This window comes from Hyaena hyaena, unplaced genomic scaffold (genome assembly GCF_003009895.1).
Source record: "Hyaena hyaena isolate Hyena2069 unplaced genomic scaffold, ASM300989v1 scaffold_310, whole genome shotgun sequence".
NCBI lineage: Eukaryota > Metazoa > Chordata > Mammalia > Carnivora > Hyaenidae > Hyaena > Hyaena hyaena.
Window position 1 is genome coordinate 895,430 of NW_024080940.1, and position 18,222 is coordinate 913,651.

The 18,222-nt window shown below is 43.4% G+C and overlaps 1 protein-coding gene across 1 annotated transcript in view; it reads left to right on the plus strand.

Annotated features, from left to right (window-relative positions):
* RAI14 (retinoic acid induced 14) overlaps positions 1 to 18,222 on the plus strand; it is a 139,362-nt gene that overhangs the window by 16,602 nt on the left and 104,538 nt on the right. Inside the window, exon 2 of the mRNA XM_039248246.1 lies at positions 7,534 to 7,613. Coding sequence (XP_039104177.1) covers positions 7,578 to 7,613 — 36 coding nt within the window. The 5' untranslated portion in view covers positions 7,534 to 7,577. The remainder of the gene's footprint in view (positions 1 to 7,533; positions 7,614 to 18,222) is intronic.

Sequence of the window (18,222 nt, forward strand, 5' to 3'; positions counted from 1 at the left end):
TCTCTCTCTCCTCTCTGTGCCCCTTTCCTGCTCTTGTGCGCATCCTCTCTCCCTCCCCCCCTTTCCCTTCATCCCTCTCTCTCCCTCTCCCCCCTCCCTCCCTCTCCTCACCTCTTCCATCCCCCCTTTCTCTCTCAATAAACTTTAAAAAATTCTGCAGTTTTGGTTGCTATTATGTACCCTTTTTTATTGAGGCATGGCTGGCATACACCATCTTTTAGTTTCAGGTGTACAGTGTAATGATTTTATATTTGTACACATTGCAAACTGGTCACCACTGTGAAGTCTAGGTAGCATCCATCACCATGCATAGTTACAAAATATTTTTTTCTTGTGGTGAGAACTTTTAAGACTTACTTTCTTGCAACTTTCAAATATGCCACACAGTGTTATTAACTATAGTCTCCATGCTGTACCTTACATCCTCAACAGCTTACTTATTTTATACCTCTTGATACCCTTCACCTATTTTTTATACCTTTCACCCCTGCTAAAGACTCAAATTTAAATAATACAAAGTTCAACTATGATTCACTTTCCCCTGGTATCTCCCTGCTTCCTCTAGCGGTCCTGGCTGCTATTCTTCCCAGGGTTGTGGCAGTAAAACTGGGGGTGGGGTGAGGATGGGAGGGGTGGGTGGGGTATCAGTGCCTAGTTCTTCCCAAAGAAAGAGCCTCTCCAGTCTCCACACACTCTGACCCTGTTAGACTCCAGATGTAAGGGGTTTAAGAGTTCTGTTTTCAGCTAAATGCGTTGAAAATCTGCATCTTGTACTGGCCACTTACTTTGGAATGAAATATCTTTTGTATCTTTGTGTTTTCCATTTAGGATTTCATGCTCATTCATTCATTCATTCATTCATTTGCTTAGCCATAGTGAACTTTGAGTGTTGACCATGGAGAGAGTCTTGCTGAAGTTAGAATTGAAGGCTTGGACCCATTTAGGATGGACTGTTTGCTTATTGAGATGCTTCTTGACTAGAAGTGGTAGGATCTCATGCAAAATAACAGAGCAGGCTTGTTGATTTGGGGGAATCCTTGGCCTCACCAATAGCTCTCTCTTACCTGGCTGGTAAAATCTCTATTCTGAGAACTTGCCCCCCGGGGTTCTGCCTGATGGTCCTTATTCTCTGTTGACTCTTACATTCCATTATTCAAAGTGGGTGGTTCTCATGGCTAAACTCAGGCCTGTGGTTGGGGAGGTGCTGCTTGTAGAGTGTGGCCCAGAGAAGAGGGCAGGCAGGACGGAAAAAAAGGGCAACCTGGTAAGACCTCATTGACCAAAGGAGTTTTTTTGGTTGTTGTTTCTTTTGTTTTTCTTTGTTTTACCTTAGTGCTTTCATATGTACATGGTGAAATCTAATCATACTGCCTTTACTTGGATCCCAGTGCAGCTAACCCAGTGCATTTGGGACCAAAGAGAGCTTTGCTAAGGTCAGAGGTGAAGTCTATTGACTCTTCAGGTGCCTAACCTATATCTTTGTTCTACACATACATTTGGGAAATGTTTATTGCTTGTATGTTGATGGCCGGTGATGAAGTATAAACAACATTAAAATCCTATTGGGAAAACCCTCCATCCTAAAATAAGTAAGCAGCCTGAGATTCACATTTTCAAATTTGCTAAAGACTGGTATTGGGACTCTTGAGCCCCTTCCTCGTTTCTAAGTTGTAAAAGGGTCAGAGGTTGTGGAGATTGAGGGAAGGTCTTTCTTTGGAAGGAGCCATGCAGTGATTCCCACCATGCCTACGCAACCCCCGGAGAGAAGTTTCTAGGACTGCTTAACGAGATCAGACCAGTTTCTGACCTTTGCCTAGAAAAATCTAAGGTGGACATGCCCCATCTTGTGGGAAATGTGAGACAAGATGGCCTTTCCTCATCAGGTGGCCCAAATCCTGAGTTTCCTTTAAGGCCAGTTACATCCTGCCCCTGCTGTAAAGACTTCTCTGATTTTTTTTCCAGCAAAGATTTCCACTCTTTGAATTCCTGCAGTATTTGACACCTAATTATTAGGTGTCACACCCTCGGTCGGTTTTGAGCCCTCCATAGTGTCTGCTGAGAGTTCTCATAACCTAAATGTATGTTTAAAATTCTGTTTTACTAAGATAAGAACATATCAGCTGTGGATAAAGTCAGGTGAGGGGGAACAGGACTTACTGGCCTCTGGTTCCCATTAGATGTTCTGTATTCCAGAAACAGTGACCTAGCCCTGGACACAGGCAGAGACTTGCAGCTTCTAACCCCAGGAGCAGTTTGGGTAGCATGCGGTGCTGTGTTGTCAGGGTCAGCTTATTGGGAAAGTTGATCTGGAGAGACCTTTTGCAGAATGTATTTATTTTGCCAGATTGAGAGAATTGAGTGTTTATACAGCTTTTGGTTAAAATTCCATCTTTGTTGTGGAGAGATTATTGTCTGAGGAAACAAGTATTTAAGGGAGAAGAGGTAGGTGCTGGCAAGGAGAGAAGTATTTTAATTTTAGTTCCTTACATTTGTTTCAATGCCTTATTCAGTGCTGGAGATTTTAAGTCCAACGTTCCTCAGAATCCCCGCCCCGGGTCTGCCTGCGCTGTGCATTAGTGTTGCAGTGTTGCTAAGGATTCTTAGCAGTATCCCCATGATGGGAGGAAGAATCGGGCACAGGACATTGTTATTTATTCTGCCCCTTCTTATGTTGCAGTGATTCAGAGGGGACAGTTTTAAACCACTGCCCTTGAACCCTGTGATGTGGTGTCTTAGATGCTGATGTATTCTTGGGATCCAGGAAAACATACATGTGTGTACAGCTGCTATTTGCCTTTGCGAGTTAATATTGCTCCTAGTGGCCATGGGTGGCCAGCTACTTGCTCTCCTAGAATTTCAAATATAGGCAGCTCCCCATCCCCCCACTGCTGCAGACCCCAGTATTGTGAAAGATTCAGACACATTCAGTGAACACATACCTACTTGTACAATGTCTCTCTCTCTTTTTTTATTTTAACATTTATTTTTGAGAGACGGAGACCGAGCACTAGCGGGGGAGGGGCAGAGAGCAAGAGAGACAGATTCTGAAGCAAGCTTCAGGCTCGGAGCTGTCAGTACAGACACGGGGCTCAAACTCACAAACCGTGAGATCATGACCTGAGCCAAAGTCAGATGCTTAACCGACTGAGCCACCCAGGCGCCCCTTTAGGTTATTTTTTAATGAAAGTGTCAATTATAGGTATAATATCACTGAGTCAGTGTTTCCCCAATCTCACTGAGCATCCAAATCACTGGAAAAGTTAAAAAAAAAAATTACAGATTTCTGAGGCTCACTTGTGATTACGGAAACAGAATACCTGGCTGGGGCTCTAAAAGGACTCTCGTATGCTGATGTAATTGGCAACATCGCCTTATGAAATAATCCCTGGGTTGTATGTGGGGGTGGGAGTACATGTAGCTGGAAGACAGAAGAACTATTTTCTGACCCACTTCAATTGGGTGGGTTGTGGTAGAGAAAGAGCTAAATTAAGAAAATCTAGGAGCAACCACATTTCAGTGGTAAGGGTATGGCTTATTAACTTTGTTCCTTTGAAGTTCTCTTTCGGTTCAGGCCAGAGATTTCTAACCTGAAATTTTCCTAATTCTAAAGATTAGAGAACGAAGCGGAGATTAGTAAGGTGTGCTTCGTTGAGATATAACTCAGTCTTTCCGTTGACCCACTTGAAGTGTATACTTGAATGGTTTGGGTATATTCACAGGTTATGGGAGCATCATGACAATAGATTTGGAAGATTCCATCTCCCCAAAAGGAAACCCTGTATTTGTTATAAGTTATTTTTAATACTCAAGTCTAACATTCATAATTCATAATAAAGCTCTATAGGCTAATACCAAGGTTTCTTGATTCAGGCTAGAATTACAGCAGATAAAAGTACCTCATGTTAACCTTTGAGAGTTTTAAAGGGAAAATGGATGAATAAATCCTGTCTGTTGGATGCAGTCTCTCAGATGAGAAGGCAGTAAGGTTGTGCATCCCTGCACTGTTCTGTCCTCACCAATTGACTTGCTATGATGTGATGACTGGTGACCAGCAATGGAAGCCATGTTCCAGTGACTTATTTTGGATTCAGTAAGCAAATATTAGTAAACTAGTATTTCTGTTGAGTAGGATATGCTTTATTCTTGAAATTCTTAGTTTTTCCCATTATATGTGTCACATTTCACCCCCTTTTTGTACTATACAAATAGGCTGGTGCACAGTTAATTTTAACTGCAGCTCTTTTGAACTAAGTTGTCCTGATTAAGTGACTTGTCCAAGGACTGCTATAAGTGTAGCCTAGATATACTGATAGATATCACTTGTACTCAAGATAGGCTATGGCCCAATCTGGGCTTTGGAAGTTTGGATTTGGGAATTGGAGCTATAAGATTCCAGCTGACTGAAGGAAAAGAAAGCAAGCCCCTGATTTACCTGTGGGTCTTCTTGAGAAGAGAAGATGCTGGGGGCAGACAGAACCCAGCATCCTGTCAGGGGCAGATTACTTTTCATTAGTCATAACTTCCAAATATTAGATCCTTCTGTGAATACCAGGAAAACAGTGACCTATTACTAACTTTAATTACCTCCCCTCCCCCACCCCCACCCAGCTACAGTTCTTGTGCCTAAAATTACTATTCTGTAGGCTTTCAGAACCTCTTTACCCTTGACCCCTATCTCTGTCATCTGGGAGTTGTACCTATGGACCACCCAGCTATCACACACCCATACCCGTGACTCCAGGAAGATGTTCATTTCACAGCTAATATCTGTCTGCCTCTGGGAATTTTTGGAATTAAGTGCTTTATTTACTTAGTCCTCTTCAAATAAGAGTTCGCATGTTCTCATTGCCATGCTAAAAAAAAAAGCTGGGACGGGGGCAAAAAAACACACACAAGAAAAAGCACAACACCCACAAAAAACTTCATGACCTCAAATAAAAGTCTTACCCACCATTGCGTTCCAGAACTGAAGGAATGCTTTGGGTGGTTCCACCTTGGTGGGCTACACAGTTTGTGGCCTATGAAAGCTGCGTCTTCTCTTCTCTCTCTTTCCTGTTGCATAGATTGGGCTTCTTTCCTTGGTTATTAGCACTTCTCCCAAAGGTGGAAGGAGTTGAACTCAAAGGATGACTGCCATTTTCATGGAGAACTGTGAGCCAGTGGCAGTTGGGGAATATCTGATTACCATTATTTCTACTTGGATTCATCGAAAGGTGGCTTGCTTTGACATGAGAAAGGGCTGTTAAATAATCTAGCACAACTCTGACGAGTGTATTCCCTGCCTCATCTACCTTCCTTCAACATTCTCAAACCTCTGGGTGCCTAGGTGGCTCAGTCAGTTAAGCATCTGATTTCGGCTCAGGCCTTGATCTTGTAGTTTGTGGGTTTGAGTCCACACTGGGCTGTGCACTGGAGGCGCAGAGCCTGCTGAGGATTCTCTCTCTTCCTTTCTTTCTGCCCCTTCCCTTCTCACAAGTGCAAATTTGCCCCGCCCCTTAAAAAAAAAGTTTCTCAAACCTCAACCAAGATTCAACCAAAGACATGCCTGAGCCCTGCTCCCTGAGGTTCAGTGTCCATAGGATATGGACTAGGTTTTTGCCTTTAACAAATGTCCCCATGTCCTTGTGATTCAGATTAATTAGGAGCCAATGGTGAGAAACACTGTCCTGGAGTTTGCACTTTGCTTTTGAGGTACCAACACAGTCTGTGGTTAAGTACTTGGCAATTAACAAGGGCTAATAGCGTGTATGGTTTCCAAGGTAACTCGATTCAGCCACTGCTGCCCATGCCAGGAAGATTGGAAGGGACTACTGTGAGGCTGCAGTAAAGGTGTGGCCTCCAGATAAATGTCATCGAAGTGCTTTATGATGACTGGGTTTTTGTACCCTTCGTCCAAAGGCCCTGCTTAATGACAGCAGTGAAAATGAAAGTAAACAATGTTAGAAGCCAGAAAGTCGCTGGACAACTTCTGGAGACTGTGATGAAGACATGAGGAAGGAGGAGTACAGCCATTCGGTTGCTTGTTTTTTTTCCCCCTTTATTGTCTCAAATCAGTTTAGTCCAGAATGATCAGGGATGGCCTTGAAAGGCTTTTGAAAACTGCTAGCCAGCAATGCTACCCACGGACTGCTCTTCCTTAGTGCCCAAATGGACAGGACTGCTATAGTTCATCTGTTCTCACTGTTGTCAGGTGAGGCTTGATGTTACATTTAGAGCGTGCTTACTGTGTGATGGGAACTTCCGCTTAGATTTTCTTGCCCTTTTGACCTAAAAGCAAAGGTTCCACACTCTGTAATGGCAAAAGAGATAGTCTGTACCATATTTTAGCACAGGATTCTGCTTTTGGGTTTTAGTTTTAAAGCTGTAGGGCAGTGGGGAAAGCGTTCAACTACTGGTCTGATTCTGAACTCCACCATAAGCAGGCTTTCAGCTGATGGCAAGTTTCCTAACTTCTCTATGGCTCCACTGCTACCTCTGAAACATGAGCCACTTAGCCTGGATCAATAGTCTTAACTTTTGAAGGGTGACAGCTCCTTGCAGGATCCGATGATAACTAGGACCTGTCTTCTCTTAAAAAAAAAAAAAAAAAAAAAAAAACCCACCATATATAATACTTTAAAAAACTTACGTTCACTTTCCCGGGGACCCCAGACCTGCTAAATGAGGGAATTTCTTAAGACTCTGCCAGCTCCAACTTGGGTTTGCTGGGTCCCACAAGGACCTTGGCGGTGGGGGGAAGGAGCTTTTTTCATTGTTTACAGTGGCTTCCTGCAGAATGAGGTATTTGAAGAGGGAGGATTTGTTGTTCCTGGCATTTTTTACTAACTGCCTTGTGCGTGCATTTAGGAGGAAAAAAAGAAACCACACTGAGAAAAATAAATAGGGAATGAATGGTATCTAGAATATGAACTGTTTTCCTTCTCATTCTTTACTATCGTGGCCCTTCAAAAGGAGGTGGATGGTATAATTAAAACCTGAACGGCATCTAAAGGAACTCATGCTACATACAGGTACTGCATTTTGTACAGTAACAGTTGAACTTGTTTTATGTTAATGTTGAGAAGTTGGGATAAAACTTAAAGATGGGGTTAACTTGAAAATGTCAGAAGCTGGGGCACTTGGGTGGCTCAGTTGGTTGAGCATCCAACTTCGGCTCAGGTCACGATCTCATGGTTTGTGGGTTTGAGCCCCGCATCGAGCTCTGTGCTGACAGCTTGCTCAGAGCCTGGATCCTGTTTCAGATTCTGTATCTACCTCTCTCTCTGACCCTCCCCTGCTCTCTCTCTCTCTCTCTCTCTCTCTCAGAAATAAATAAAAAAACAAAAAAAAATGTCAGAAGCTTCTAGGGACTACATTATGAGTGGAAAGAACACGCTCTTTACCACTTCTTAGGCTCTGATTCTAAATACCTTTCTAAGTCAACCCCAGTGGCCCATGGCCAAAAAGCTGCTTCCCTACCAGGAGGGAAGATCTCTAGTGTTTATCTGGAAACCTAAATAGTTAATTTCTTTCTTTTATTCATTTTCTGCTTAGGTGTTGAAAATCTCTAGAGCTTTGGAAAGCTGAATGGACTAAACATGAAGAGCTTGAAAGCCAAGTTCAGGAAGAGCGACGTAAGTACGCTGTGACTCACCGTCTGCTTACTCCACTCTGGCTCTCCCAAGGCTGCAGAATAGCCCTCCGCTCCTACCTCGATAAGGCACTGGGTTAATCAACTACAGGAACCAGGAGCTCTCCGGGCCTCAGCTCAGCGCAGCTTTTGTGAATGGCATGCTCTAGGTTCTTTGCTGTTGGCGCGAATAGCTTTCGAGAATGACTTCTTTATTCCTGGGGTCTGTGCCTTGTAGAGAAAGGAACAGCTGAATTAAATATCTTAAAGAAAAGAGTCTGTAAACACCTCAGCATTTCCAGAGTCCCCCAAATCTGATTCAGAAGGTCATTTTTGGAGGAAGATAGTCTTGTGGGAGTAGTTAAGGAATGACATATTAGCTTGGTTCATCTTTGGCTTTAGGAAACTTTTTAACTCTCTGTTAAGGCTTTTATGGTCAAACAACAGTATCTATTGCTGCCTGCACCTTAACTCCCCCTGAATTCCTGGGGTTCTTACTCATTTGTTATCCATCGTAAAAGATTTTGGATTGGAGGCACCAGTTATGATGTCAGGATTATGAAACAAAATCTCCCACAGGAGAAACGGGAGAAAAAGAGCTTAGCAGGTTTATACACATGGGATCTTAACAAACGGTCCTCTCATGAACCCTGCTGGGGCTCCGGCCTTGTACAAGCTGAACTCCCAGTCCTTTGGGCAGAATTATTGAATGGGAGAAACTCATGGAAGAGTATCAGGTGGAAGCCCAGATATGTCACCTTTACAATGGATTTGCTTGGCTGTCCTTTCCCATGAGGTAATTAAGGGAACCTGGATTTTATTATTTTGCCATAAGATCTAGGACAGCTTGGCGCAAGCACATTTTTACAATAAATGGAGGCTGCATCTTTTATGGCTGACGTGTTAAATGCACACACCTCCTTTTGGCTGAAGCTTTATCTTTTGAGGCTGCATTGTGACATGTAACTTACTGCCCTGAGAAGGGCCAGAGTAGTCAAGATGCTTGTGAGATGGTTGCAATTTTTTGTCTCGCTCAGAGGTTAGAGGCAGAAAGGGATTTCAAGAAAAAGTTGAGTTTCGCCTTAAGTGAAAGTAAGTGAAGTGGAACTCCAGCAGTGTGAAGTGACTTGGGCAGAGGCATCCGATTTGCCTTTGGCCGCTGAGAGCCTTGGTTGTCAGACTTCCTTGGCCCCTTGCCCCTGCTACGCCCCTAAGAAACCCCCTTCAACCCCCTCGTCTGCTGGCTCTGTGATACTACAGCCTACAGATCTCACTTGGCTTTCCGTGAGGAACAAAAAGGCAATTAGATGGATTGTGTTGCCCAGATATGGGTTAGTACATTGTGTGCCCAGGTTAACAAATGTATTTTCCATTCTAGGGGAATTTGGGTAGCTTCCATTTATACAAGCTGAGATTATTTTAGCAAAACTTCATCAGTCTAGAGTTCCATGATATATGAACCAGGGTAAGGGGAAATGATAGACACATACACTTTTGGTTTCAAAAATTAAAAACTGGCACAGTCGGGACAGTGTTGCTGGAATCTAGTCCTAATGGAACTGTTGCAGTGATTTTAAAAACACAATAATCGCACTATTAAAAGCTTCTGGGATTTGGCAGCAGAAAGACGGTGATTTTGGAAGTTAGTGCTAAGAGAAGAAATGTTAGAGGAGCAGCTTGGGCGAGTGGAGCAAAGGAAATTGTTATATTGGGGCCAGACAATATCAGATGGCTTTTGACATTTGATGAGAATATCCAATTTTGGGTCTGTTTGTCCATTTGTTAATCAGCCATATGATAATAACTAAGTATTGGGAAGTATTTACCAGGTGTCAGGTACCATTCGAAGTTCATTGTGTAAAATTCATTGAATCTTGCCAAACCTTACATGGTAGGTATTACTATTAGACTCATTTTACATATGGAGAGACTGAGACCTTAGAGAGGTCTGGTAACTTGTTTGGGTTCTTAGAGCTCTACTTTGTACAATCAGTTTTTCTGCCATGGGAGCCCAGTTACAGAGCACAGGATTCCCAAAAAGGAAATTTGGATGGAGATTTGACTTTGAAAACCACTTCATCCAGGCAGCAGCTTGGAAAGTGACTTTAGACCTAGGCTGGTGACCTTCAGCAAGCCTCATACCTTCCCTGACCCTCAGGTTCCACACCTGAAAAGTGGAGAAAATAACATTAGCCTTACAAAGTTGTTGTGAAGGTTGGATGTGCTAATGTATGTAAAATCCATATCTCAGGGCCTGGTATTCAGGAGATGCTTGGTAAACACTTATTCCCTTCTCTTTATCAGAAACCCAGGATCCAAAGTGGGGTTTGAAAAGTGTCCATGGTTAAGAGGGCAGAATAATCTGGTAACAGCTATTGCCTCCAAGGAGGGAAACTGAGAGTTGGGAGTGGGGGGGGGGGGGAGGAAGTTGGCTTGCTTTGCAGTGTGTGCCTTTTGATTTGAAATTTTTTGGTATTGTGACATGCATGTCACTTATTACATGAAAAGCAGTTAAATAAGCTGAACTCTGAACTGTAATCTTGACCCAAGGTGAGTAGTCTTTCTGAAATAACCATCCTAAACCATTTCCCTCCCTGTCTTTGTGTGAGGCTGGAAGGAGAAGAGGGAAGAAAGAGTTCTTTGTATTTCTGGGGGATAGGAAGAGGGACAGCAGATCGTGTTCATGCTCTCCTAAAGAGGAGGCCGGTGACCGCTGGGATGATCACATGTCAGCCAGCCTGTGTCTGGGAGGTCTGCAGCCAGATCACTTTGAGGCTGTTGAGAGCAAAACCCAGGAGTGAAAAAGGACAAGAGTGACCCAAAGGAGACCCCTGTGGATGGCTTTAAGGTCACCATGCTGCTCCGGGACCATCACGCCGGTAGAGATTTATTAATCCAAGTGTCCTTTCTGGAGCACTTGACTCAGATGGCTACCAAGTCAAGGGCAGGTTTATGTGAGTATAATAGGGGGATGAGCCCAATTCTGTGGTTAGATACCATCATTGTCTAGTTGCTTTAGTCCCTAAACATATTTGGGAGCCTACAATAACCCATAGAGGCCGAAGACAATTATGAAGCTAAACCCTTACCCTTCAGTAGGTAGCATTTCTCAGTTCACATGTGTCACTTTATTTTGGGCATCCTTAAACTTGGGTTAGATACTAGATAGCGTAAAGGAGAAATGTAAGGTATGATTCTTGTGTTTAAGAAGGTCACAAACCAAGGTGGGAGGAGAAGAGTTACATGCAGGACGTAACTAAGGCAAAATACCAGTCACGTGTACTATAGAGAGAGTAAAGGGATGACACAACCAGTTGCTAACTGTGGAGTCTGGACAATTCATGCTATCAATTTTCACAGGAGTGAGTCACTGGAAATGGGAAAAGTTGGGGGAGCTTGACAGAGGTGGAACTTGTCCTGGGCCTCGAGGCTGCGTGGGATTTGCAACACTGGATGGGAGAGGAGGGGAGGTTAATGCAGGAGTCCGCCACTAGCTCAGTTTCAAAAACTTGCCCTTGACATGCAAAATAGTAATACTTTAAGAGCACAGCAGAGTGCCCGTGGCAGGACCCCGAGTCTTTTAATAAAAACACTATAAATTTTCATTCTGGTCTTAAAAATGGATATACTTGACTTTTATGCTTATAAAATGAGCACAGAACTTTAAATCATCATTATATATATCTTTTATGACTGTAGTCTGAAAGTGGCTTCTTTACCTCTCTCTGTATTTGCAGCAACTAGTATGTGGTTCCACATGGAAAAATGAGCTGTCATCATGAGAAATGAGGCCAAGAAGGTTGGGATTTCCCTTTGTTAATCAAATGCTCAGGCTTCTGGAATTTTTTTGTGAAAGCCAATTTTTAGTGCCTTGAGTGAAATGGGTGGAGGTTGAGGGATGGGAAATGGGATTGAAAGATCTGTGTGACAAATCTTGAGAAATGCCTCTCACACACGATTGAGGCCTTCAGAGTTTACTTTGTGGGTGTGTGTTTAATTTTATGTAAGATTTGTTTCCAATTATGTTATTCATTGTAATAGGGAAGCAGCGGACATTCCATTAAAAAAAAAATCAAGGCAGCCAGTTCAAAATGGCTGGCTCCATGAGATATTAAATTAGCAGTATTTTTTTTAGGTAGTAGCTACTAACGATGGCAGCTTTCAGCCAAAGAAATGCACACACCCCGTGAATCTTGAGGAACCAGACATATCCTGCTCAGACAGGAGTTTGAATTTGTTGCCTATTGAGAGAACAGCTCTTGTGAAGGTCGATAATCACCATCTCTGCCAAGGTATTTTTCAGGGAGTGTTGGGTCATTTGTAATAAGTTTTCACAGATGCCCAAGTCTCCCTTACACACACACACACACACACACACACACACACACGCTGTGGTAGTATTTAAAGTCCAAGTCTCTGTTGACAGAGGAACCTTGGCCAAATCTGTAAAGCTAAGTCTCTCTCTTTTTTTTCTTTTTTTAATAACCGTAATGTCAAAATACATCAGAGTTGACCTTTTTTGGGGGACTGGAGGTGTGAGAGGCTCATAAAGTTCTGGAGAGAAACTCAGGTTTTTGTCATCGTACATATTTTCCAGCTCTGTCAGCCCTTCCTAATGGGGAATCTGCCTGCTGCCTGATTTCACCTTGTGTTAGTTCCCTAGGGTTGCTGTAAACGCAGACCCAGTGGTTTAAACAACTGAAATGCATTTCCTCACACTTTTGGAGGCTAAAAGTTTGAGGTCAAGGTGTGGGCAGGGCTCACTCCTAGGAGGGCTACAAGGGCGAATCTGTTCCAAGCTCTCTTGGCTTCTCCTGCTTTTCTGGCCGTCACTGGCTTGTAGGTGCATCACCTGATCTCCGCCTTCCTCTCCATGTGCCGTTCTCCCTGGCACGTCTCAGTGTCCAAATTTGACATGGTGAGGACACGATCCTGTTGGATTAGAGCCCACTCTAATGACCTCATTTTAATTTGATTACCTCCGTATAGACCCTGTCTCCAGATCAGGTCCTATTCTGACTTACTTCAGACTTCAGTTCTGTTACCAGTTCTTTTGGGGGTTTGGGGAAGTGGAGGGGAATGGAACACAGTTGACTCCAAAGTGTACTTCCTGGCTTTCCTATCCCAGAGAAGTTTCTCGGAAGCCTTACCCCCATCCCCCAAACCCCCACCCACCTCAGGACACATGCTCATGACTTTAGTGTCATAGTTTCTTTATCTTGTGGACTATATTATCAGTGTCTAATAGAGGGAGGCCAGAGTATCACAATTTTTTAGACTGCCTAGTATATAAAATAGCCAGAGTAAACACGTATTGATCGCTGACTTACTACAGCAGAAAGAAGGAGAAGAGGTCCCATTTGTCACATGCCGACTGCATGCCAGGCACTGTACCGAGCTCGTCACCCGGTCTTCATCATGTAATCCTTACCAGATTTTTTCCAGTAGAGACCATTGTTATAATAGCGTTTTACAGAGGAAGAAATTAAGGTCAAGGGGAGTGAAGTAGCTTGCTCACAAAGTCCCACATCTGATGAATGGCAGAGGGATCTGCACCCCGGTTTCTCCTGCCACCAGAGCCTGCACTGTTGCCCGCTGCACACACTTGCTGACACGGGGTATTCTCATTCCTAAATCCCAAAGCCTTAAACTGCAATGACTGCATTGTATGAACTCTCCCGATAGTGGCAGAGTTCACCAACGTCGTGTCGTTCCCGTGGCAGAGGAGGGTCTGGAAAGATCGTGGGTTATTTGTTTCCTGGGAGGCAAAATACACTTTGGCCTTCACTTTTAAAGCAAGAGAGAACAGATGCTATTTCCACTCTTCCCCTGGAGCAGATAAAAACCTCTATACCTAAAAACAAAAAAAGTGCATTTCTAAACAGAGCCTCATTGCTGGCTTCTTGGATCCCAGCTTTACTTTAGTTATCCTGGATAGTAAATCCGGGAACTCTTGGTTAAACCTGATCCATTCCAGATGCTGCTGGAGACGAATATGAAACTCAGAACCTGGCCCCTGGGCGTGGGGAAATCTGATCGTCTATGCAAGCAGTGAATCATCTAGGTTATTACTTTTTATCGCTTTATTCTGAATTAATTACCTAATCATTTGGAGCTCTTGCAGACCTCAGTGTTTTTTGTGTGACAAATTCTCATATGTATCTTCTCCTTGGGAAGGAACTACAAATTCCTTCTGAATTCATCCTGTGGTGCTTATCAGTTGAGTTTCCACCCAAAGATCTTTTCTGTATAGAGCTGGTTATTTCCATTTATTATGGCACCAGGGTCAGCCCAGCATCTCTATAAAGATGACATGATTAGCCTTGACTTTCCATTTGTTTGGGTCCCTACCTCCTTTTAAACGAGGGAAGTCTACATGTTGTGATCAACTTGGTTGTCCAGTTATTGGAGTGATTCGTATTAATGAAAAATATTTTAACTTTTTGGCAAGGACTGTCTGAAATTATTTCATTTTTTTTTTCTTGGGAGGCCAAATAATCTGGTGGCCTCTACCTCCTGCCTTTCCCCTGGACTGTTCCATAGGCTAGACAGCTGGGAGACAGAGAGATTTATAATGTGGGAATAGAACAAGGAAAACTCTGAAGAACCACATGTTCTTCTTGGATGGGCTTGTTCTGAGACGTGCTTCCCAGTGTGGAGAATGTTGCTACGGCGATTTTTCAAACAGGGGCTACTTTTGTGGTGTCTTTTTCATGGGAGTCCACCTGACTTCATGGAGCTGTCTGCTCTTTGAAGGGTGTTTCATAACTGAGTGGCTGCAGGGACCTCTGTGAGGTCCAGTAGACAGATTTATTATGATATGGGGTAAATTGTAATAACAAAATATCCCGAAGTCAAATAAGATAGAAGTTGTTTTCTTTCCTTTTTTTTAATTGTTGTCGTCCCCCCCCCCCCCCCCGCGAGGGAGCATGAACACGGCGCGGGGGGGGGTGGGGTGCTGCAGGGGGAGGGAGGCAGAGGATCTGAAGCAGGCTCTGCACTAACAGGAGTGAGCCTGATGCAGAGCTACAACTCATGAACTGTGAGATCATGACCTGAACCGAAGTTGGATGCTCAAATGACTGAGACACCCTGATGCCCCTAGAAGTTTTTTTAAGTTAAAGTTTCACTAACTTAAGGGCCAGCAGGATAGCTCTGCTCTGTAGATGCATCTGGACACCCAGATCCTTCTGTGATGTCTTTTTGATACTGTCCAGGGCTGCACTGTGCATTGCAGTAGCCAGTGGTCATATGTGGCCCTTGAGCATTTTGAGATGTGGCTAGTCCAAATTGAGGTACCGCATTCTGTAACTGTAAAATACATACCAGACTTCAAAGGCTTAGTACCAGAAAAGGAATATAAAATATTACTACTTTTTTCCATAATTAGATGTTGAAGTGCTAATATTCTAGACATCCTGGGTTAAGTAAATATATTAAAATTTTATTAAAATTCATTTCACCTGCTCCTTTTTATTTTTTAAATATGGCTACTAGAAACTTTATTTTAAGAGTGTGCAAGTGAGGGAGGGGGCAGAGGGGGAGAGAGAGAATCTCAACCAGGCTCCACACATAGCATGGAGCCAGATGCTGGGCTCAACCCTGGGATCTTGACCTGAGCTGAAATCAAGAGTCAGACACCCAACCGACCAAGCCACCCAGGTGCCCCAAAAACAACTAGAAAATGTAAGGTCTTGCATTACAATTTTTTTGGACAGTGCTGGTCCAGGGTGCTGTTCATGTTGCATATTCTTTTTCTGTCTCCTTAAGACTTTAGAATAGAGAGAATAGAACACAAGCGTTTTCCTTTTGAAAGGCCGTGACCCTGAAAGGGTGCGGGTCCCTGCCCTCGCATGGAACCATCCAGAACTTGGTCACATGCCCCCACCTAGCTGCAGAGGAGGCAGGCAACGTGTCCTCTAGCTAGTGCCTGCCACACCAGCTAATTCCAGAGAGGCACGAAGGGAATGGACCTGGGAGAAGATGAACTCAGTGCCTGCCCCCACTCTTCCCCTGCAAAATATGTATTAAAGTTCCAACCTCCAGTATCTCAGAATGTGACCTTATTTAGAAATAGGATCTTTACAGAGGCAATCAAATTTTTAAAAAATGAGGTGGTTAAGGTAAGCCATAATGGAGTATGACTGGTGTCCTTATACAAAGCAGACATCTGGACATGCAGACAGACATACACAGAGGGAAAACTGAAGGACACAGGGAGAACGCATTGCGAAGATAAAAGCAGAGGTGTGGATGGTGCCTAAAAGCCAAGAAATGCCAGAGATCGCCAGCAACCCATCCCAAGGGAGGAAAGAGGCATGAACAGATTCACCTTTACAGCCTTCAGAAGGAACCAGCACTGCGGAAACCTTGATCCCTAGCCTCCAGGACTATAAAACAATAAATTTCTGTTCAATTTGGGGTACCTTTTTGTGGCAGCCCTAGAAAGCAAATATACTCAGCTGCAGATGATTTCCACTGTGAGCCTCCGTTTGGGAGTTGGATGATAAAGGTGTGCCAAATGTTCTTAGCTTTGATTACTTCCACCCCAGAAGGGAATAGGGGTTGCAACTATTTTCCAATTCCCCATGGTCCTGCTGGTGTTAAGACTGTTGAAAGATGCTGTTTCAGTGAAATTAAATGCCTTCTCCATGTTAGAAATGGAAACTGGCCCTGAGTGTTACAATCAGGCTGATGACATGAGGTTATCAATCAAGCTTTTTCTTTAGCGTTTAGTAATATGTTGCGTGACCTGCGTTGATAAGATGTGGGATTAAGAGGGGCCTGATTAAGTATACCATTTTACAGCCATCATTTTGGGACTGTACACACAGATAGGACTCTGTCGAGACCTGATCCACACCTTCGTAGGAAAGTTTGGGAATGATGTAGGCCTACAATTACACGTTATAAACTTAGTTTTAGGTTACACCAAGTGCATGGGCATTCAGTCAACATGCAATTTATGAACCTGTGAAATCTGAGGAGTCTTGTGTTGGTTAATTTCCTCTTCCCATATATGCCACTCTGAGTCTCAAATTGTGGGGCTTAGAATTCTGAGCAAAGGTTTAGGTTTGTACCAAAAGAATTTAAAATGGTGGCATTTCCATTTCCCAGGCAGATAGCTTTCTTGACACAACCTAAAATCATATTTTATTTCTGCAGCTACACAGCCCTCTTGATTCACACCTGGCTTATTTTTTTTTTTCTTTTCTACTACTTCTGTTTGCAAAGCCCTGTCTTCCTCTTCATGTGCTTGTTCTGTTAGATGTTTGAACCCAAATTCAGGGCACTATATTTATCCCAGTTAAATTTTATTTTGTTTGATAAATCTGTTGCTCCAGTTTTTGCATCATTTTAAATTCTGATTCTTATAATCACACTGAGTCCTCTACAAACTTGTTAGTTATACCTATTTAATCTGGTCATTATAGTATTGAATAGCTCAGCCTTCAGAAATACGTGTTATATATAGTTGTATTTTATGTATCTCTGGAACCAGATCTCAAATAATGTGGATTAAAGCATTGTCATTGTCGGGGCGCCTAGGTGGCTTAGTCGGTTAAGCATCAGACTTTCGCTTAGGTCATGATCTCGCGGTTCGTGGGTTCGAGCCCCGCGTCGGGCTCTGTGCTGACTGCCAGCTCAGAGCCTGGAGCCAATTTCAGAGTCTGTATCTGCCTCTCTCTCTGACCCTCCCCTGCTCAAGCTGTCTCTCTCTCTCTCTCTCCTAGAAATAAATAAAAAATATTAAAAAAAAAAAAAAAGGCATTGTCGTCCATTTGGAAGGATGTCAGTTTGTGTGTTTTCTGTGTACACATACACAGTGCTATAAATCTATGTGATAATTATGACCTCCTTCCAAATGGACTGTGCCTTAACACAGTCTGTGGGGTCTGGGTGTAGCTGACCCATTGTACTATTTCTCAGTCCTACTTTTTATCTTGTCCCAGTTTTGTCTCTTACCGCCTATGTGATATTAGGCAAGTTGTACAATCTCTCTGATCTTTGATTTTCTTATCTGTAAGCCAGGGTGATGCAGCACCTCCCTTAGCATCATCATAACGATTAGGATAAAATCTGGTACATGGTAGCTAATGATATCCGTTACCCCAGTGCCTACCACAGTGCCTGGCTTAGTAGGTCCTTGGCAATGTGGGACAAATGCATGGTTTCCAAAGTCTACTCTCTAGGCAACACTGTGACTGTTGTGCACGGAACAGTTACAGCTGTACAACGCTGTGTCATTTACAAGGACATCAGAAGTGCAGGTGATAAGTACCATATGAGTTTCACAGAGGAGGTGAATTTGGGGTTGGGCTTCTTGACTGAGTAGGTTAGGATTACTCGAGGAAACCAGTACTGGTGGAGACTGGGTTGGGAGGGACCCTAACTGAAGAGGGAGATGAACATGGACAAACAGGAAATCGTCAGATGACGGGAGGGATGGCATAGCACTGAAAGCTGGGGGTGGGTGAAAGTAAAGAATGAGGTTTAATGAAGATTGTATTTTGAACAGAAGGACAAAGGCAGTTTTGAGAGACCAACCAGAGAAAAGGGCCCAGGACTAGGGCTAAGGCTGGGGCGAAGACTTGCTGTGGGGAGGGATGTGG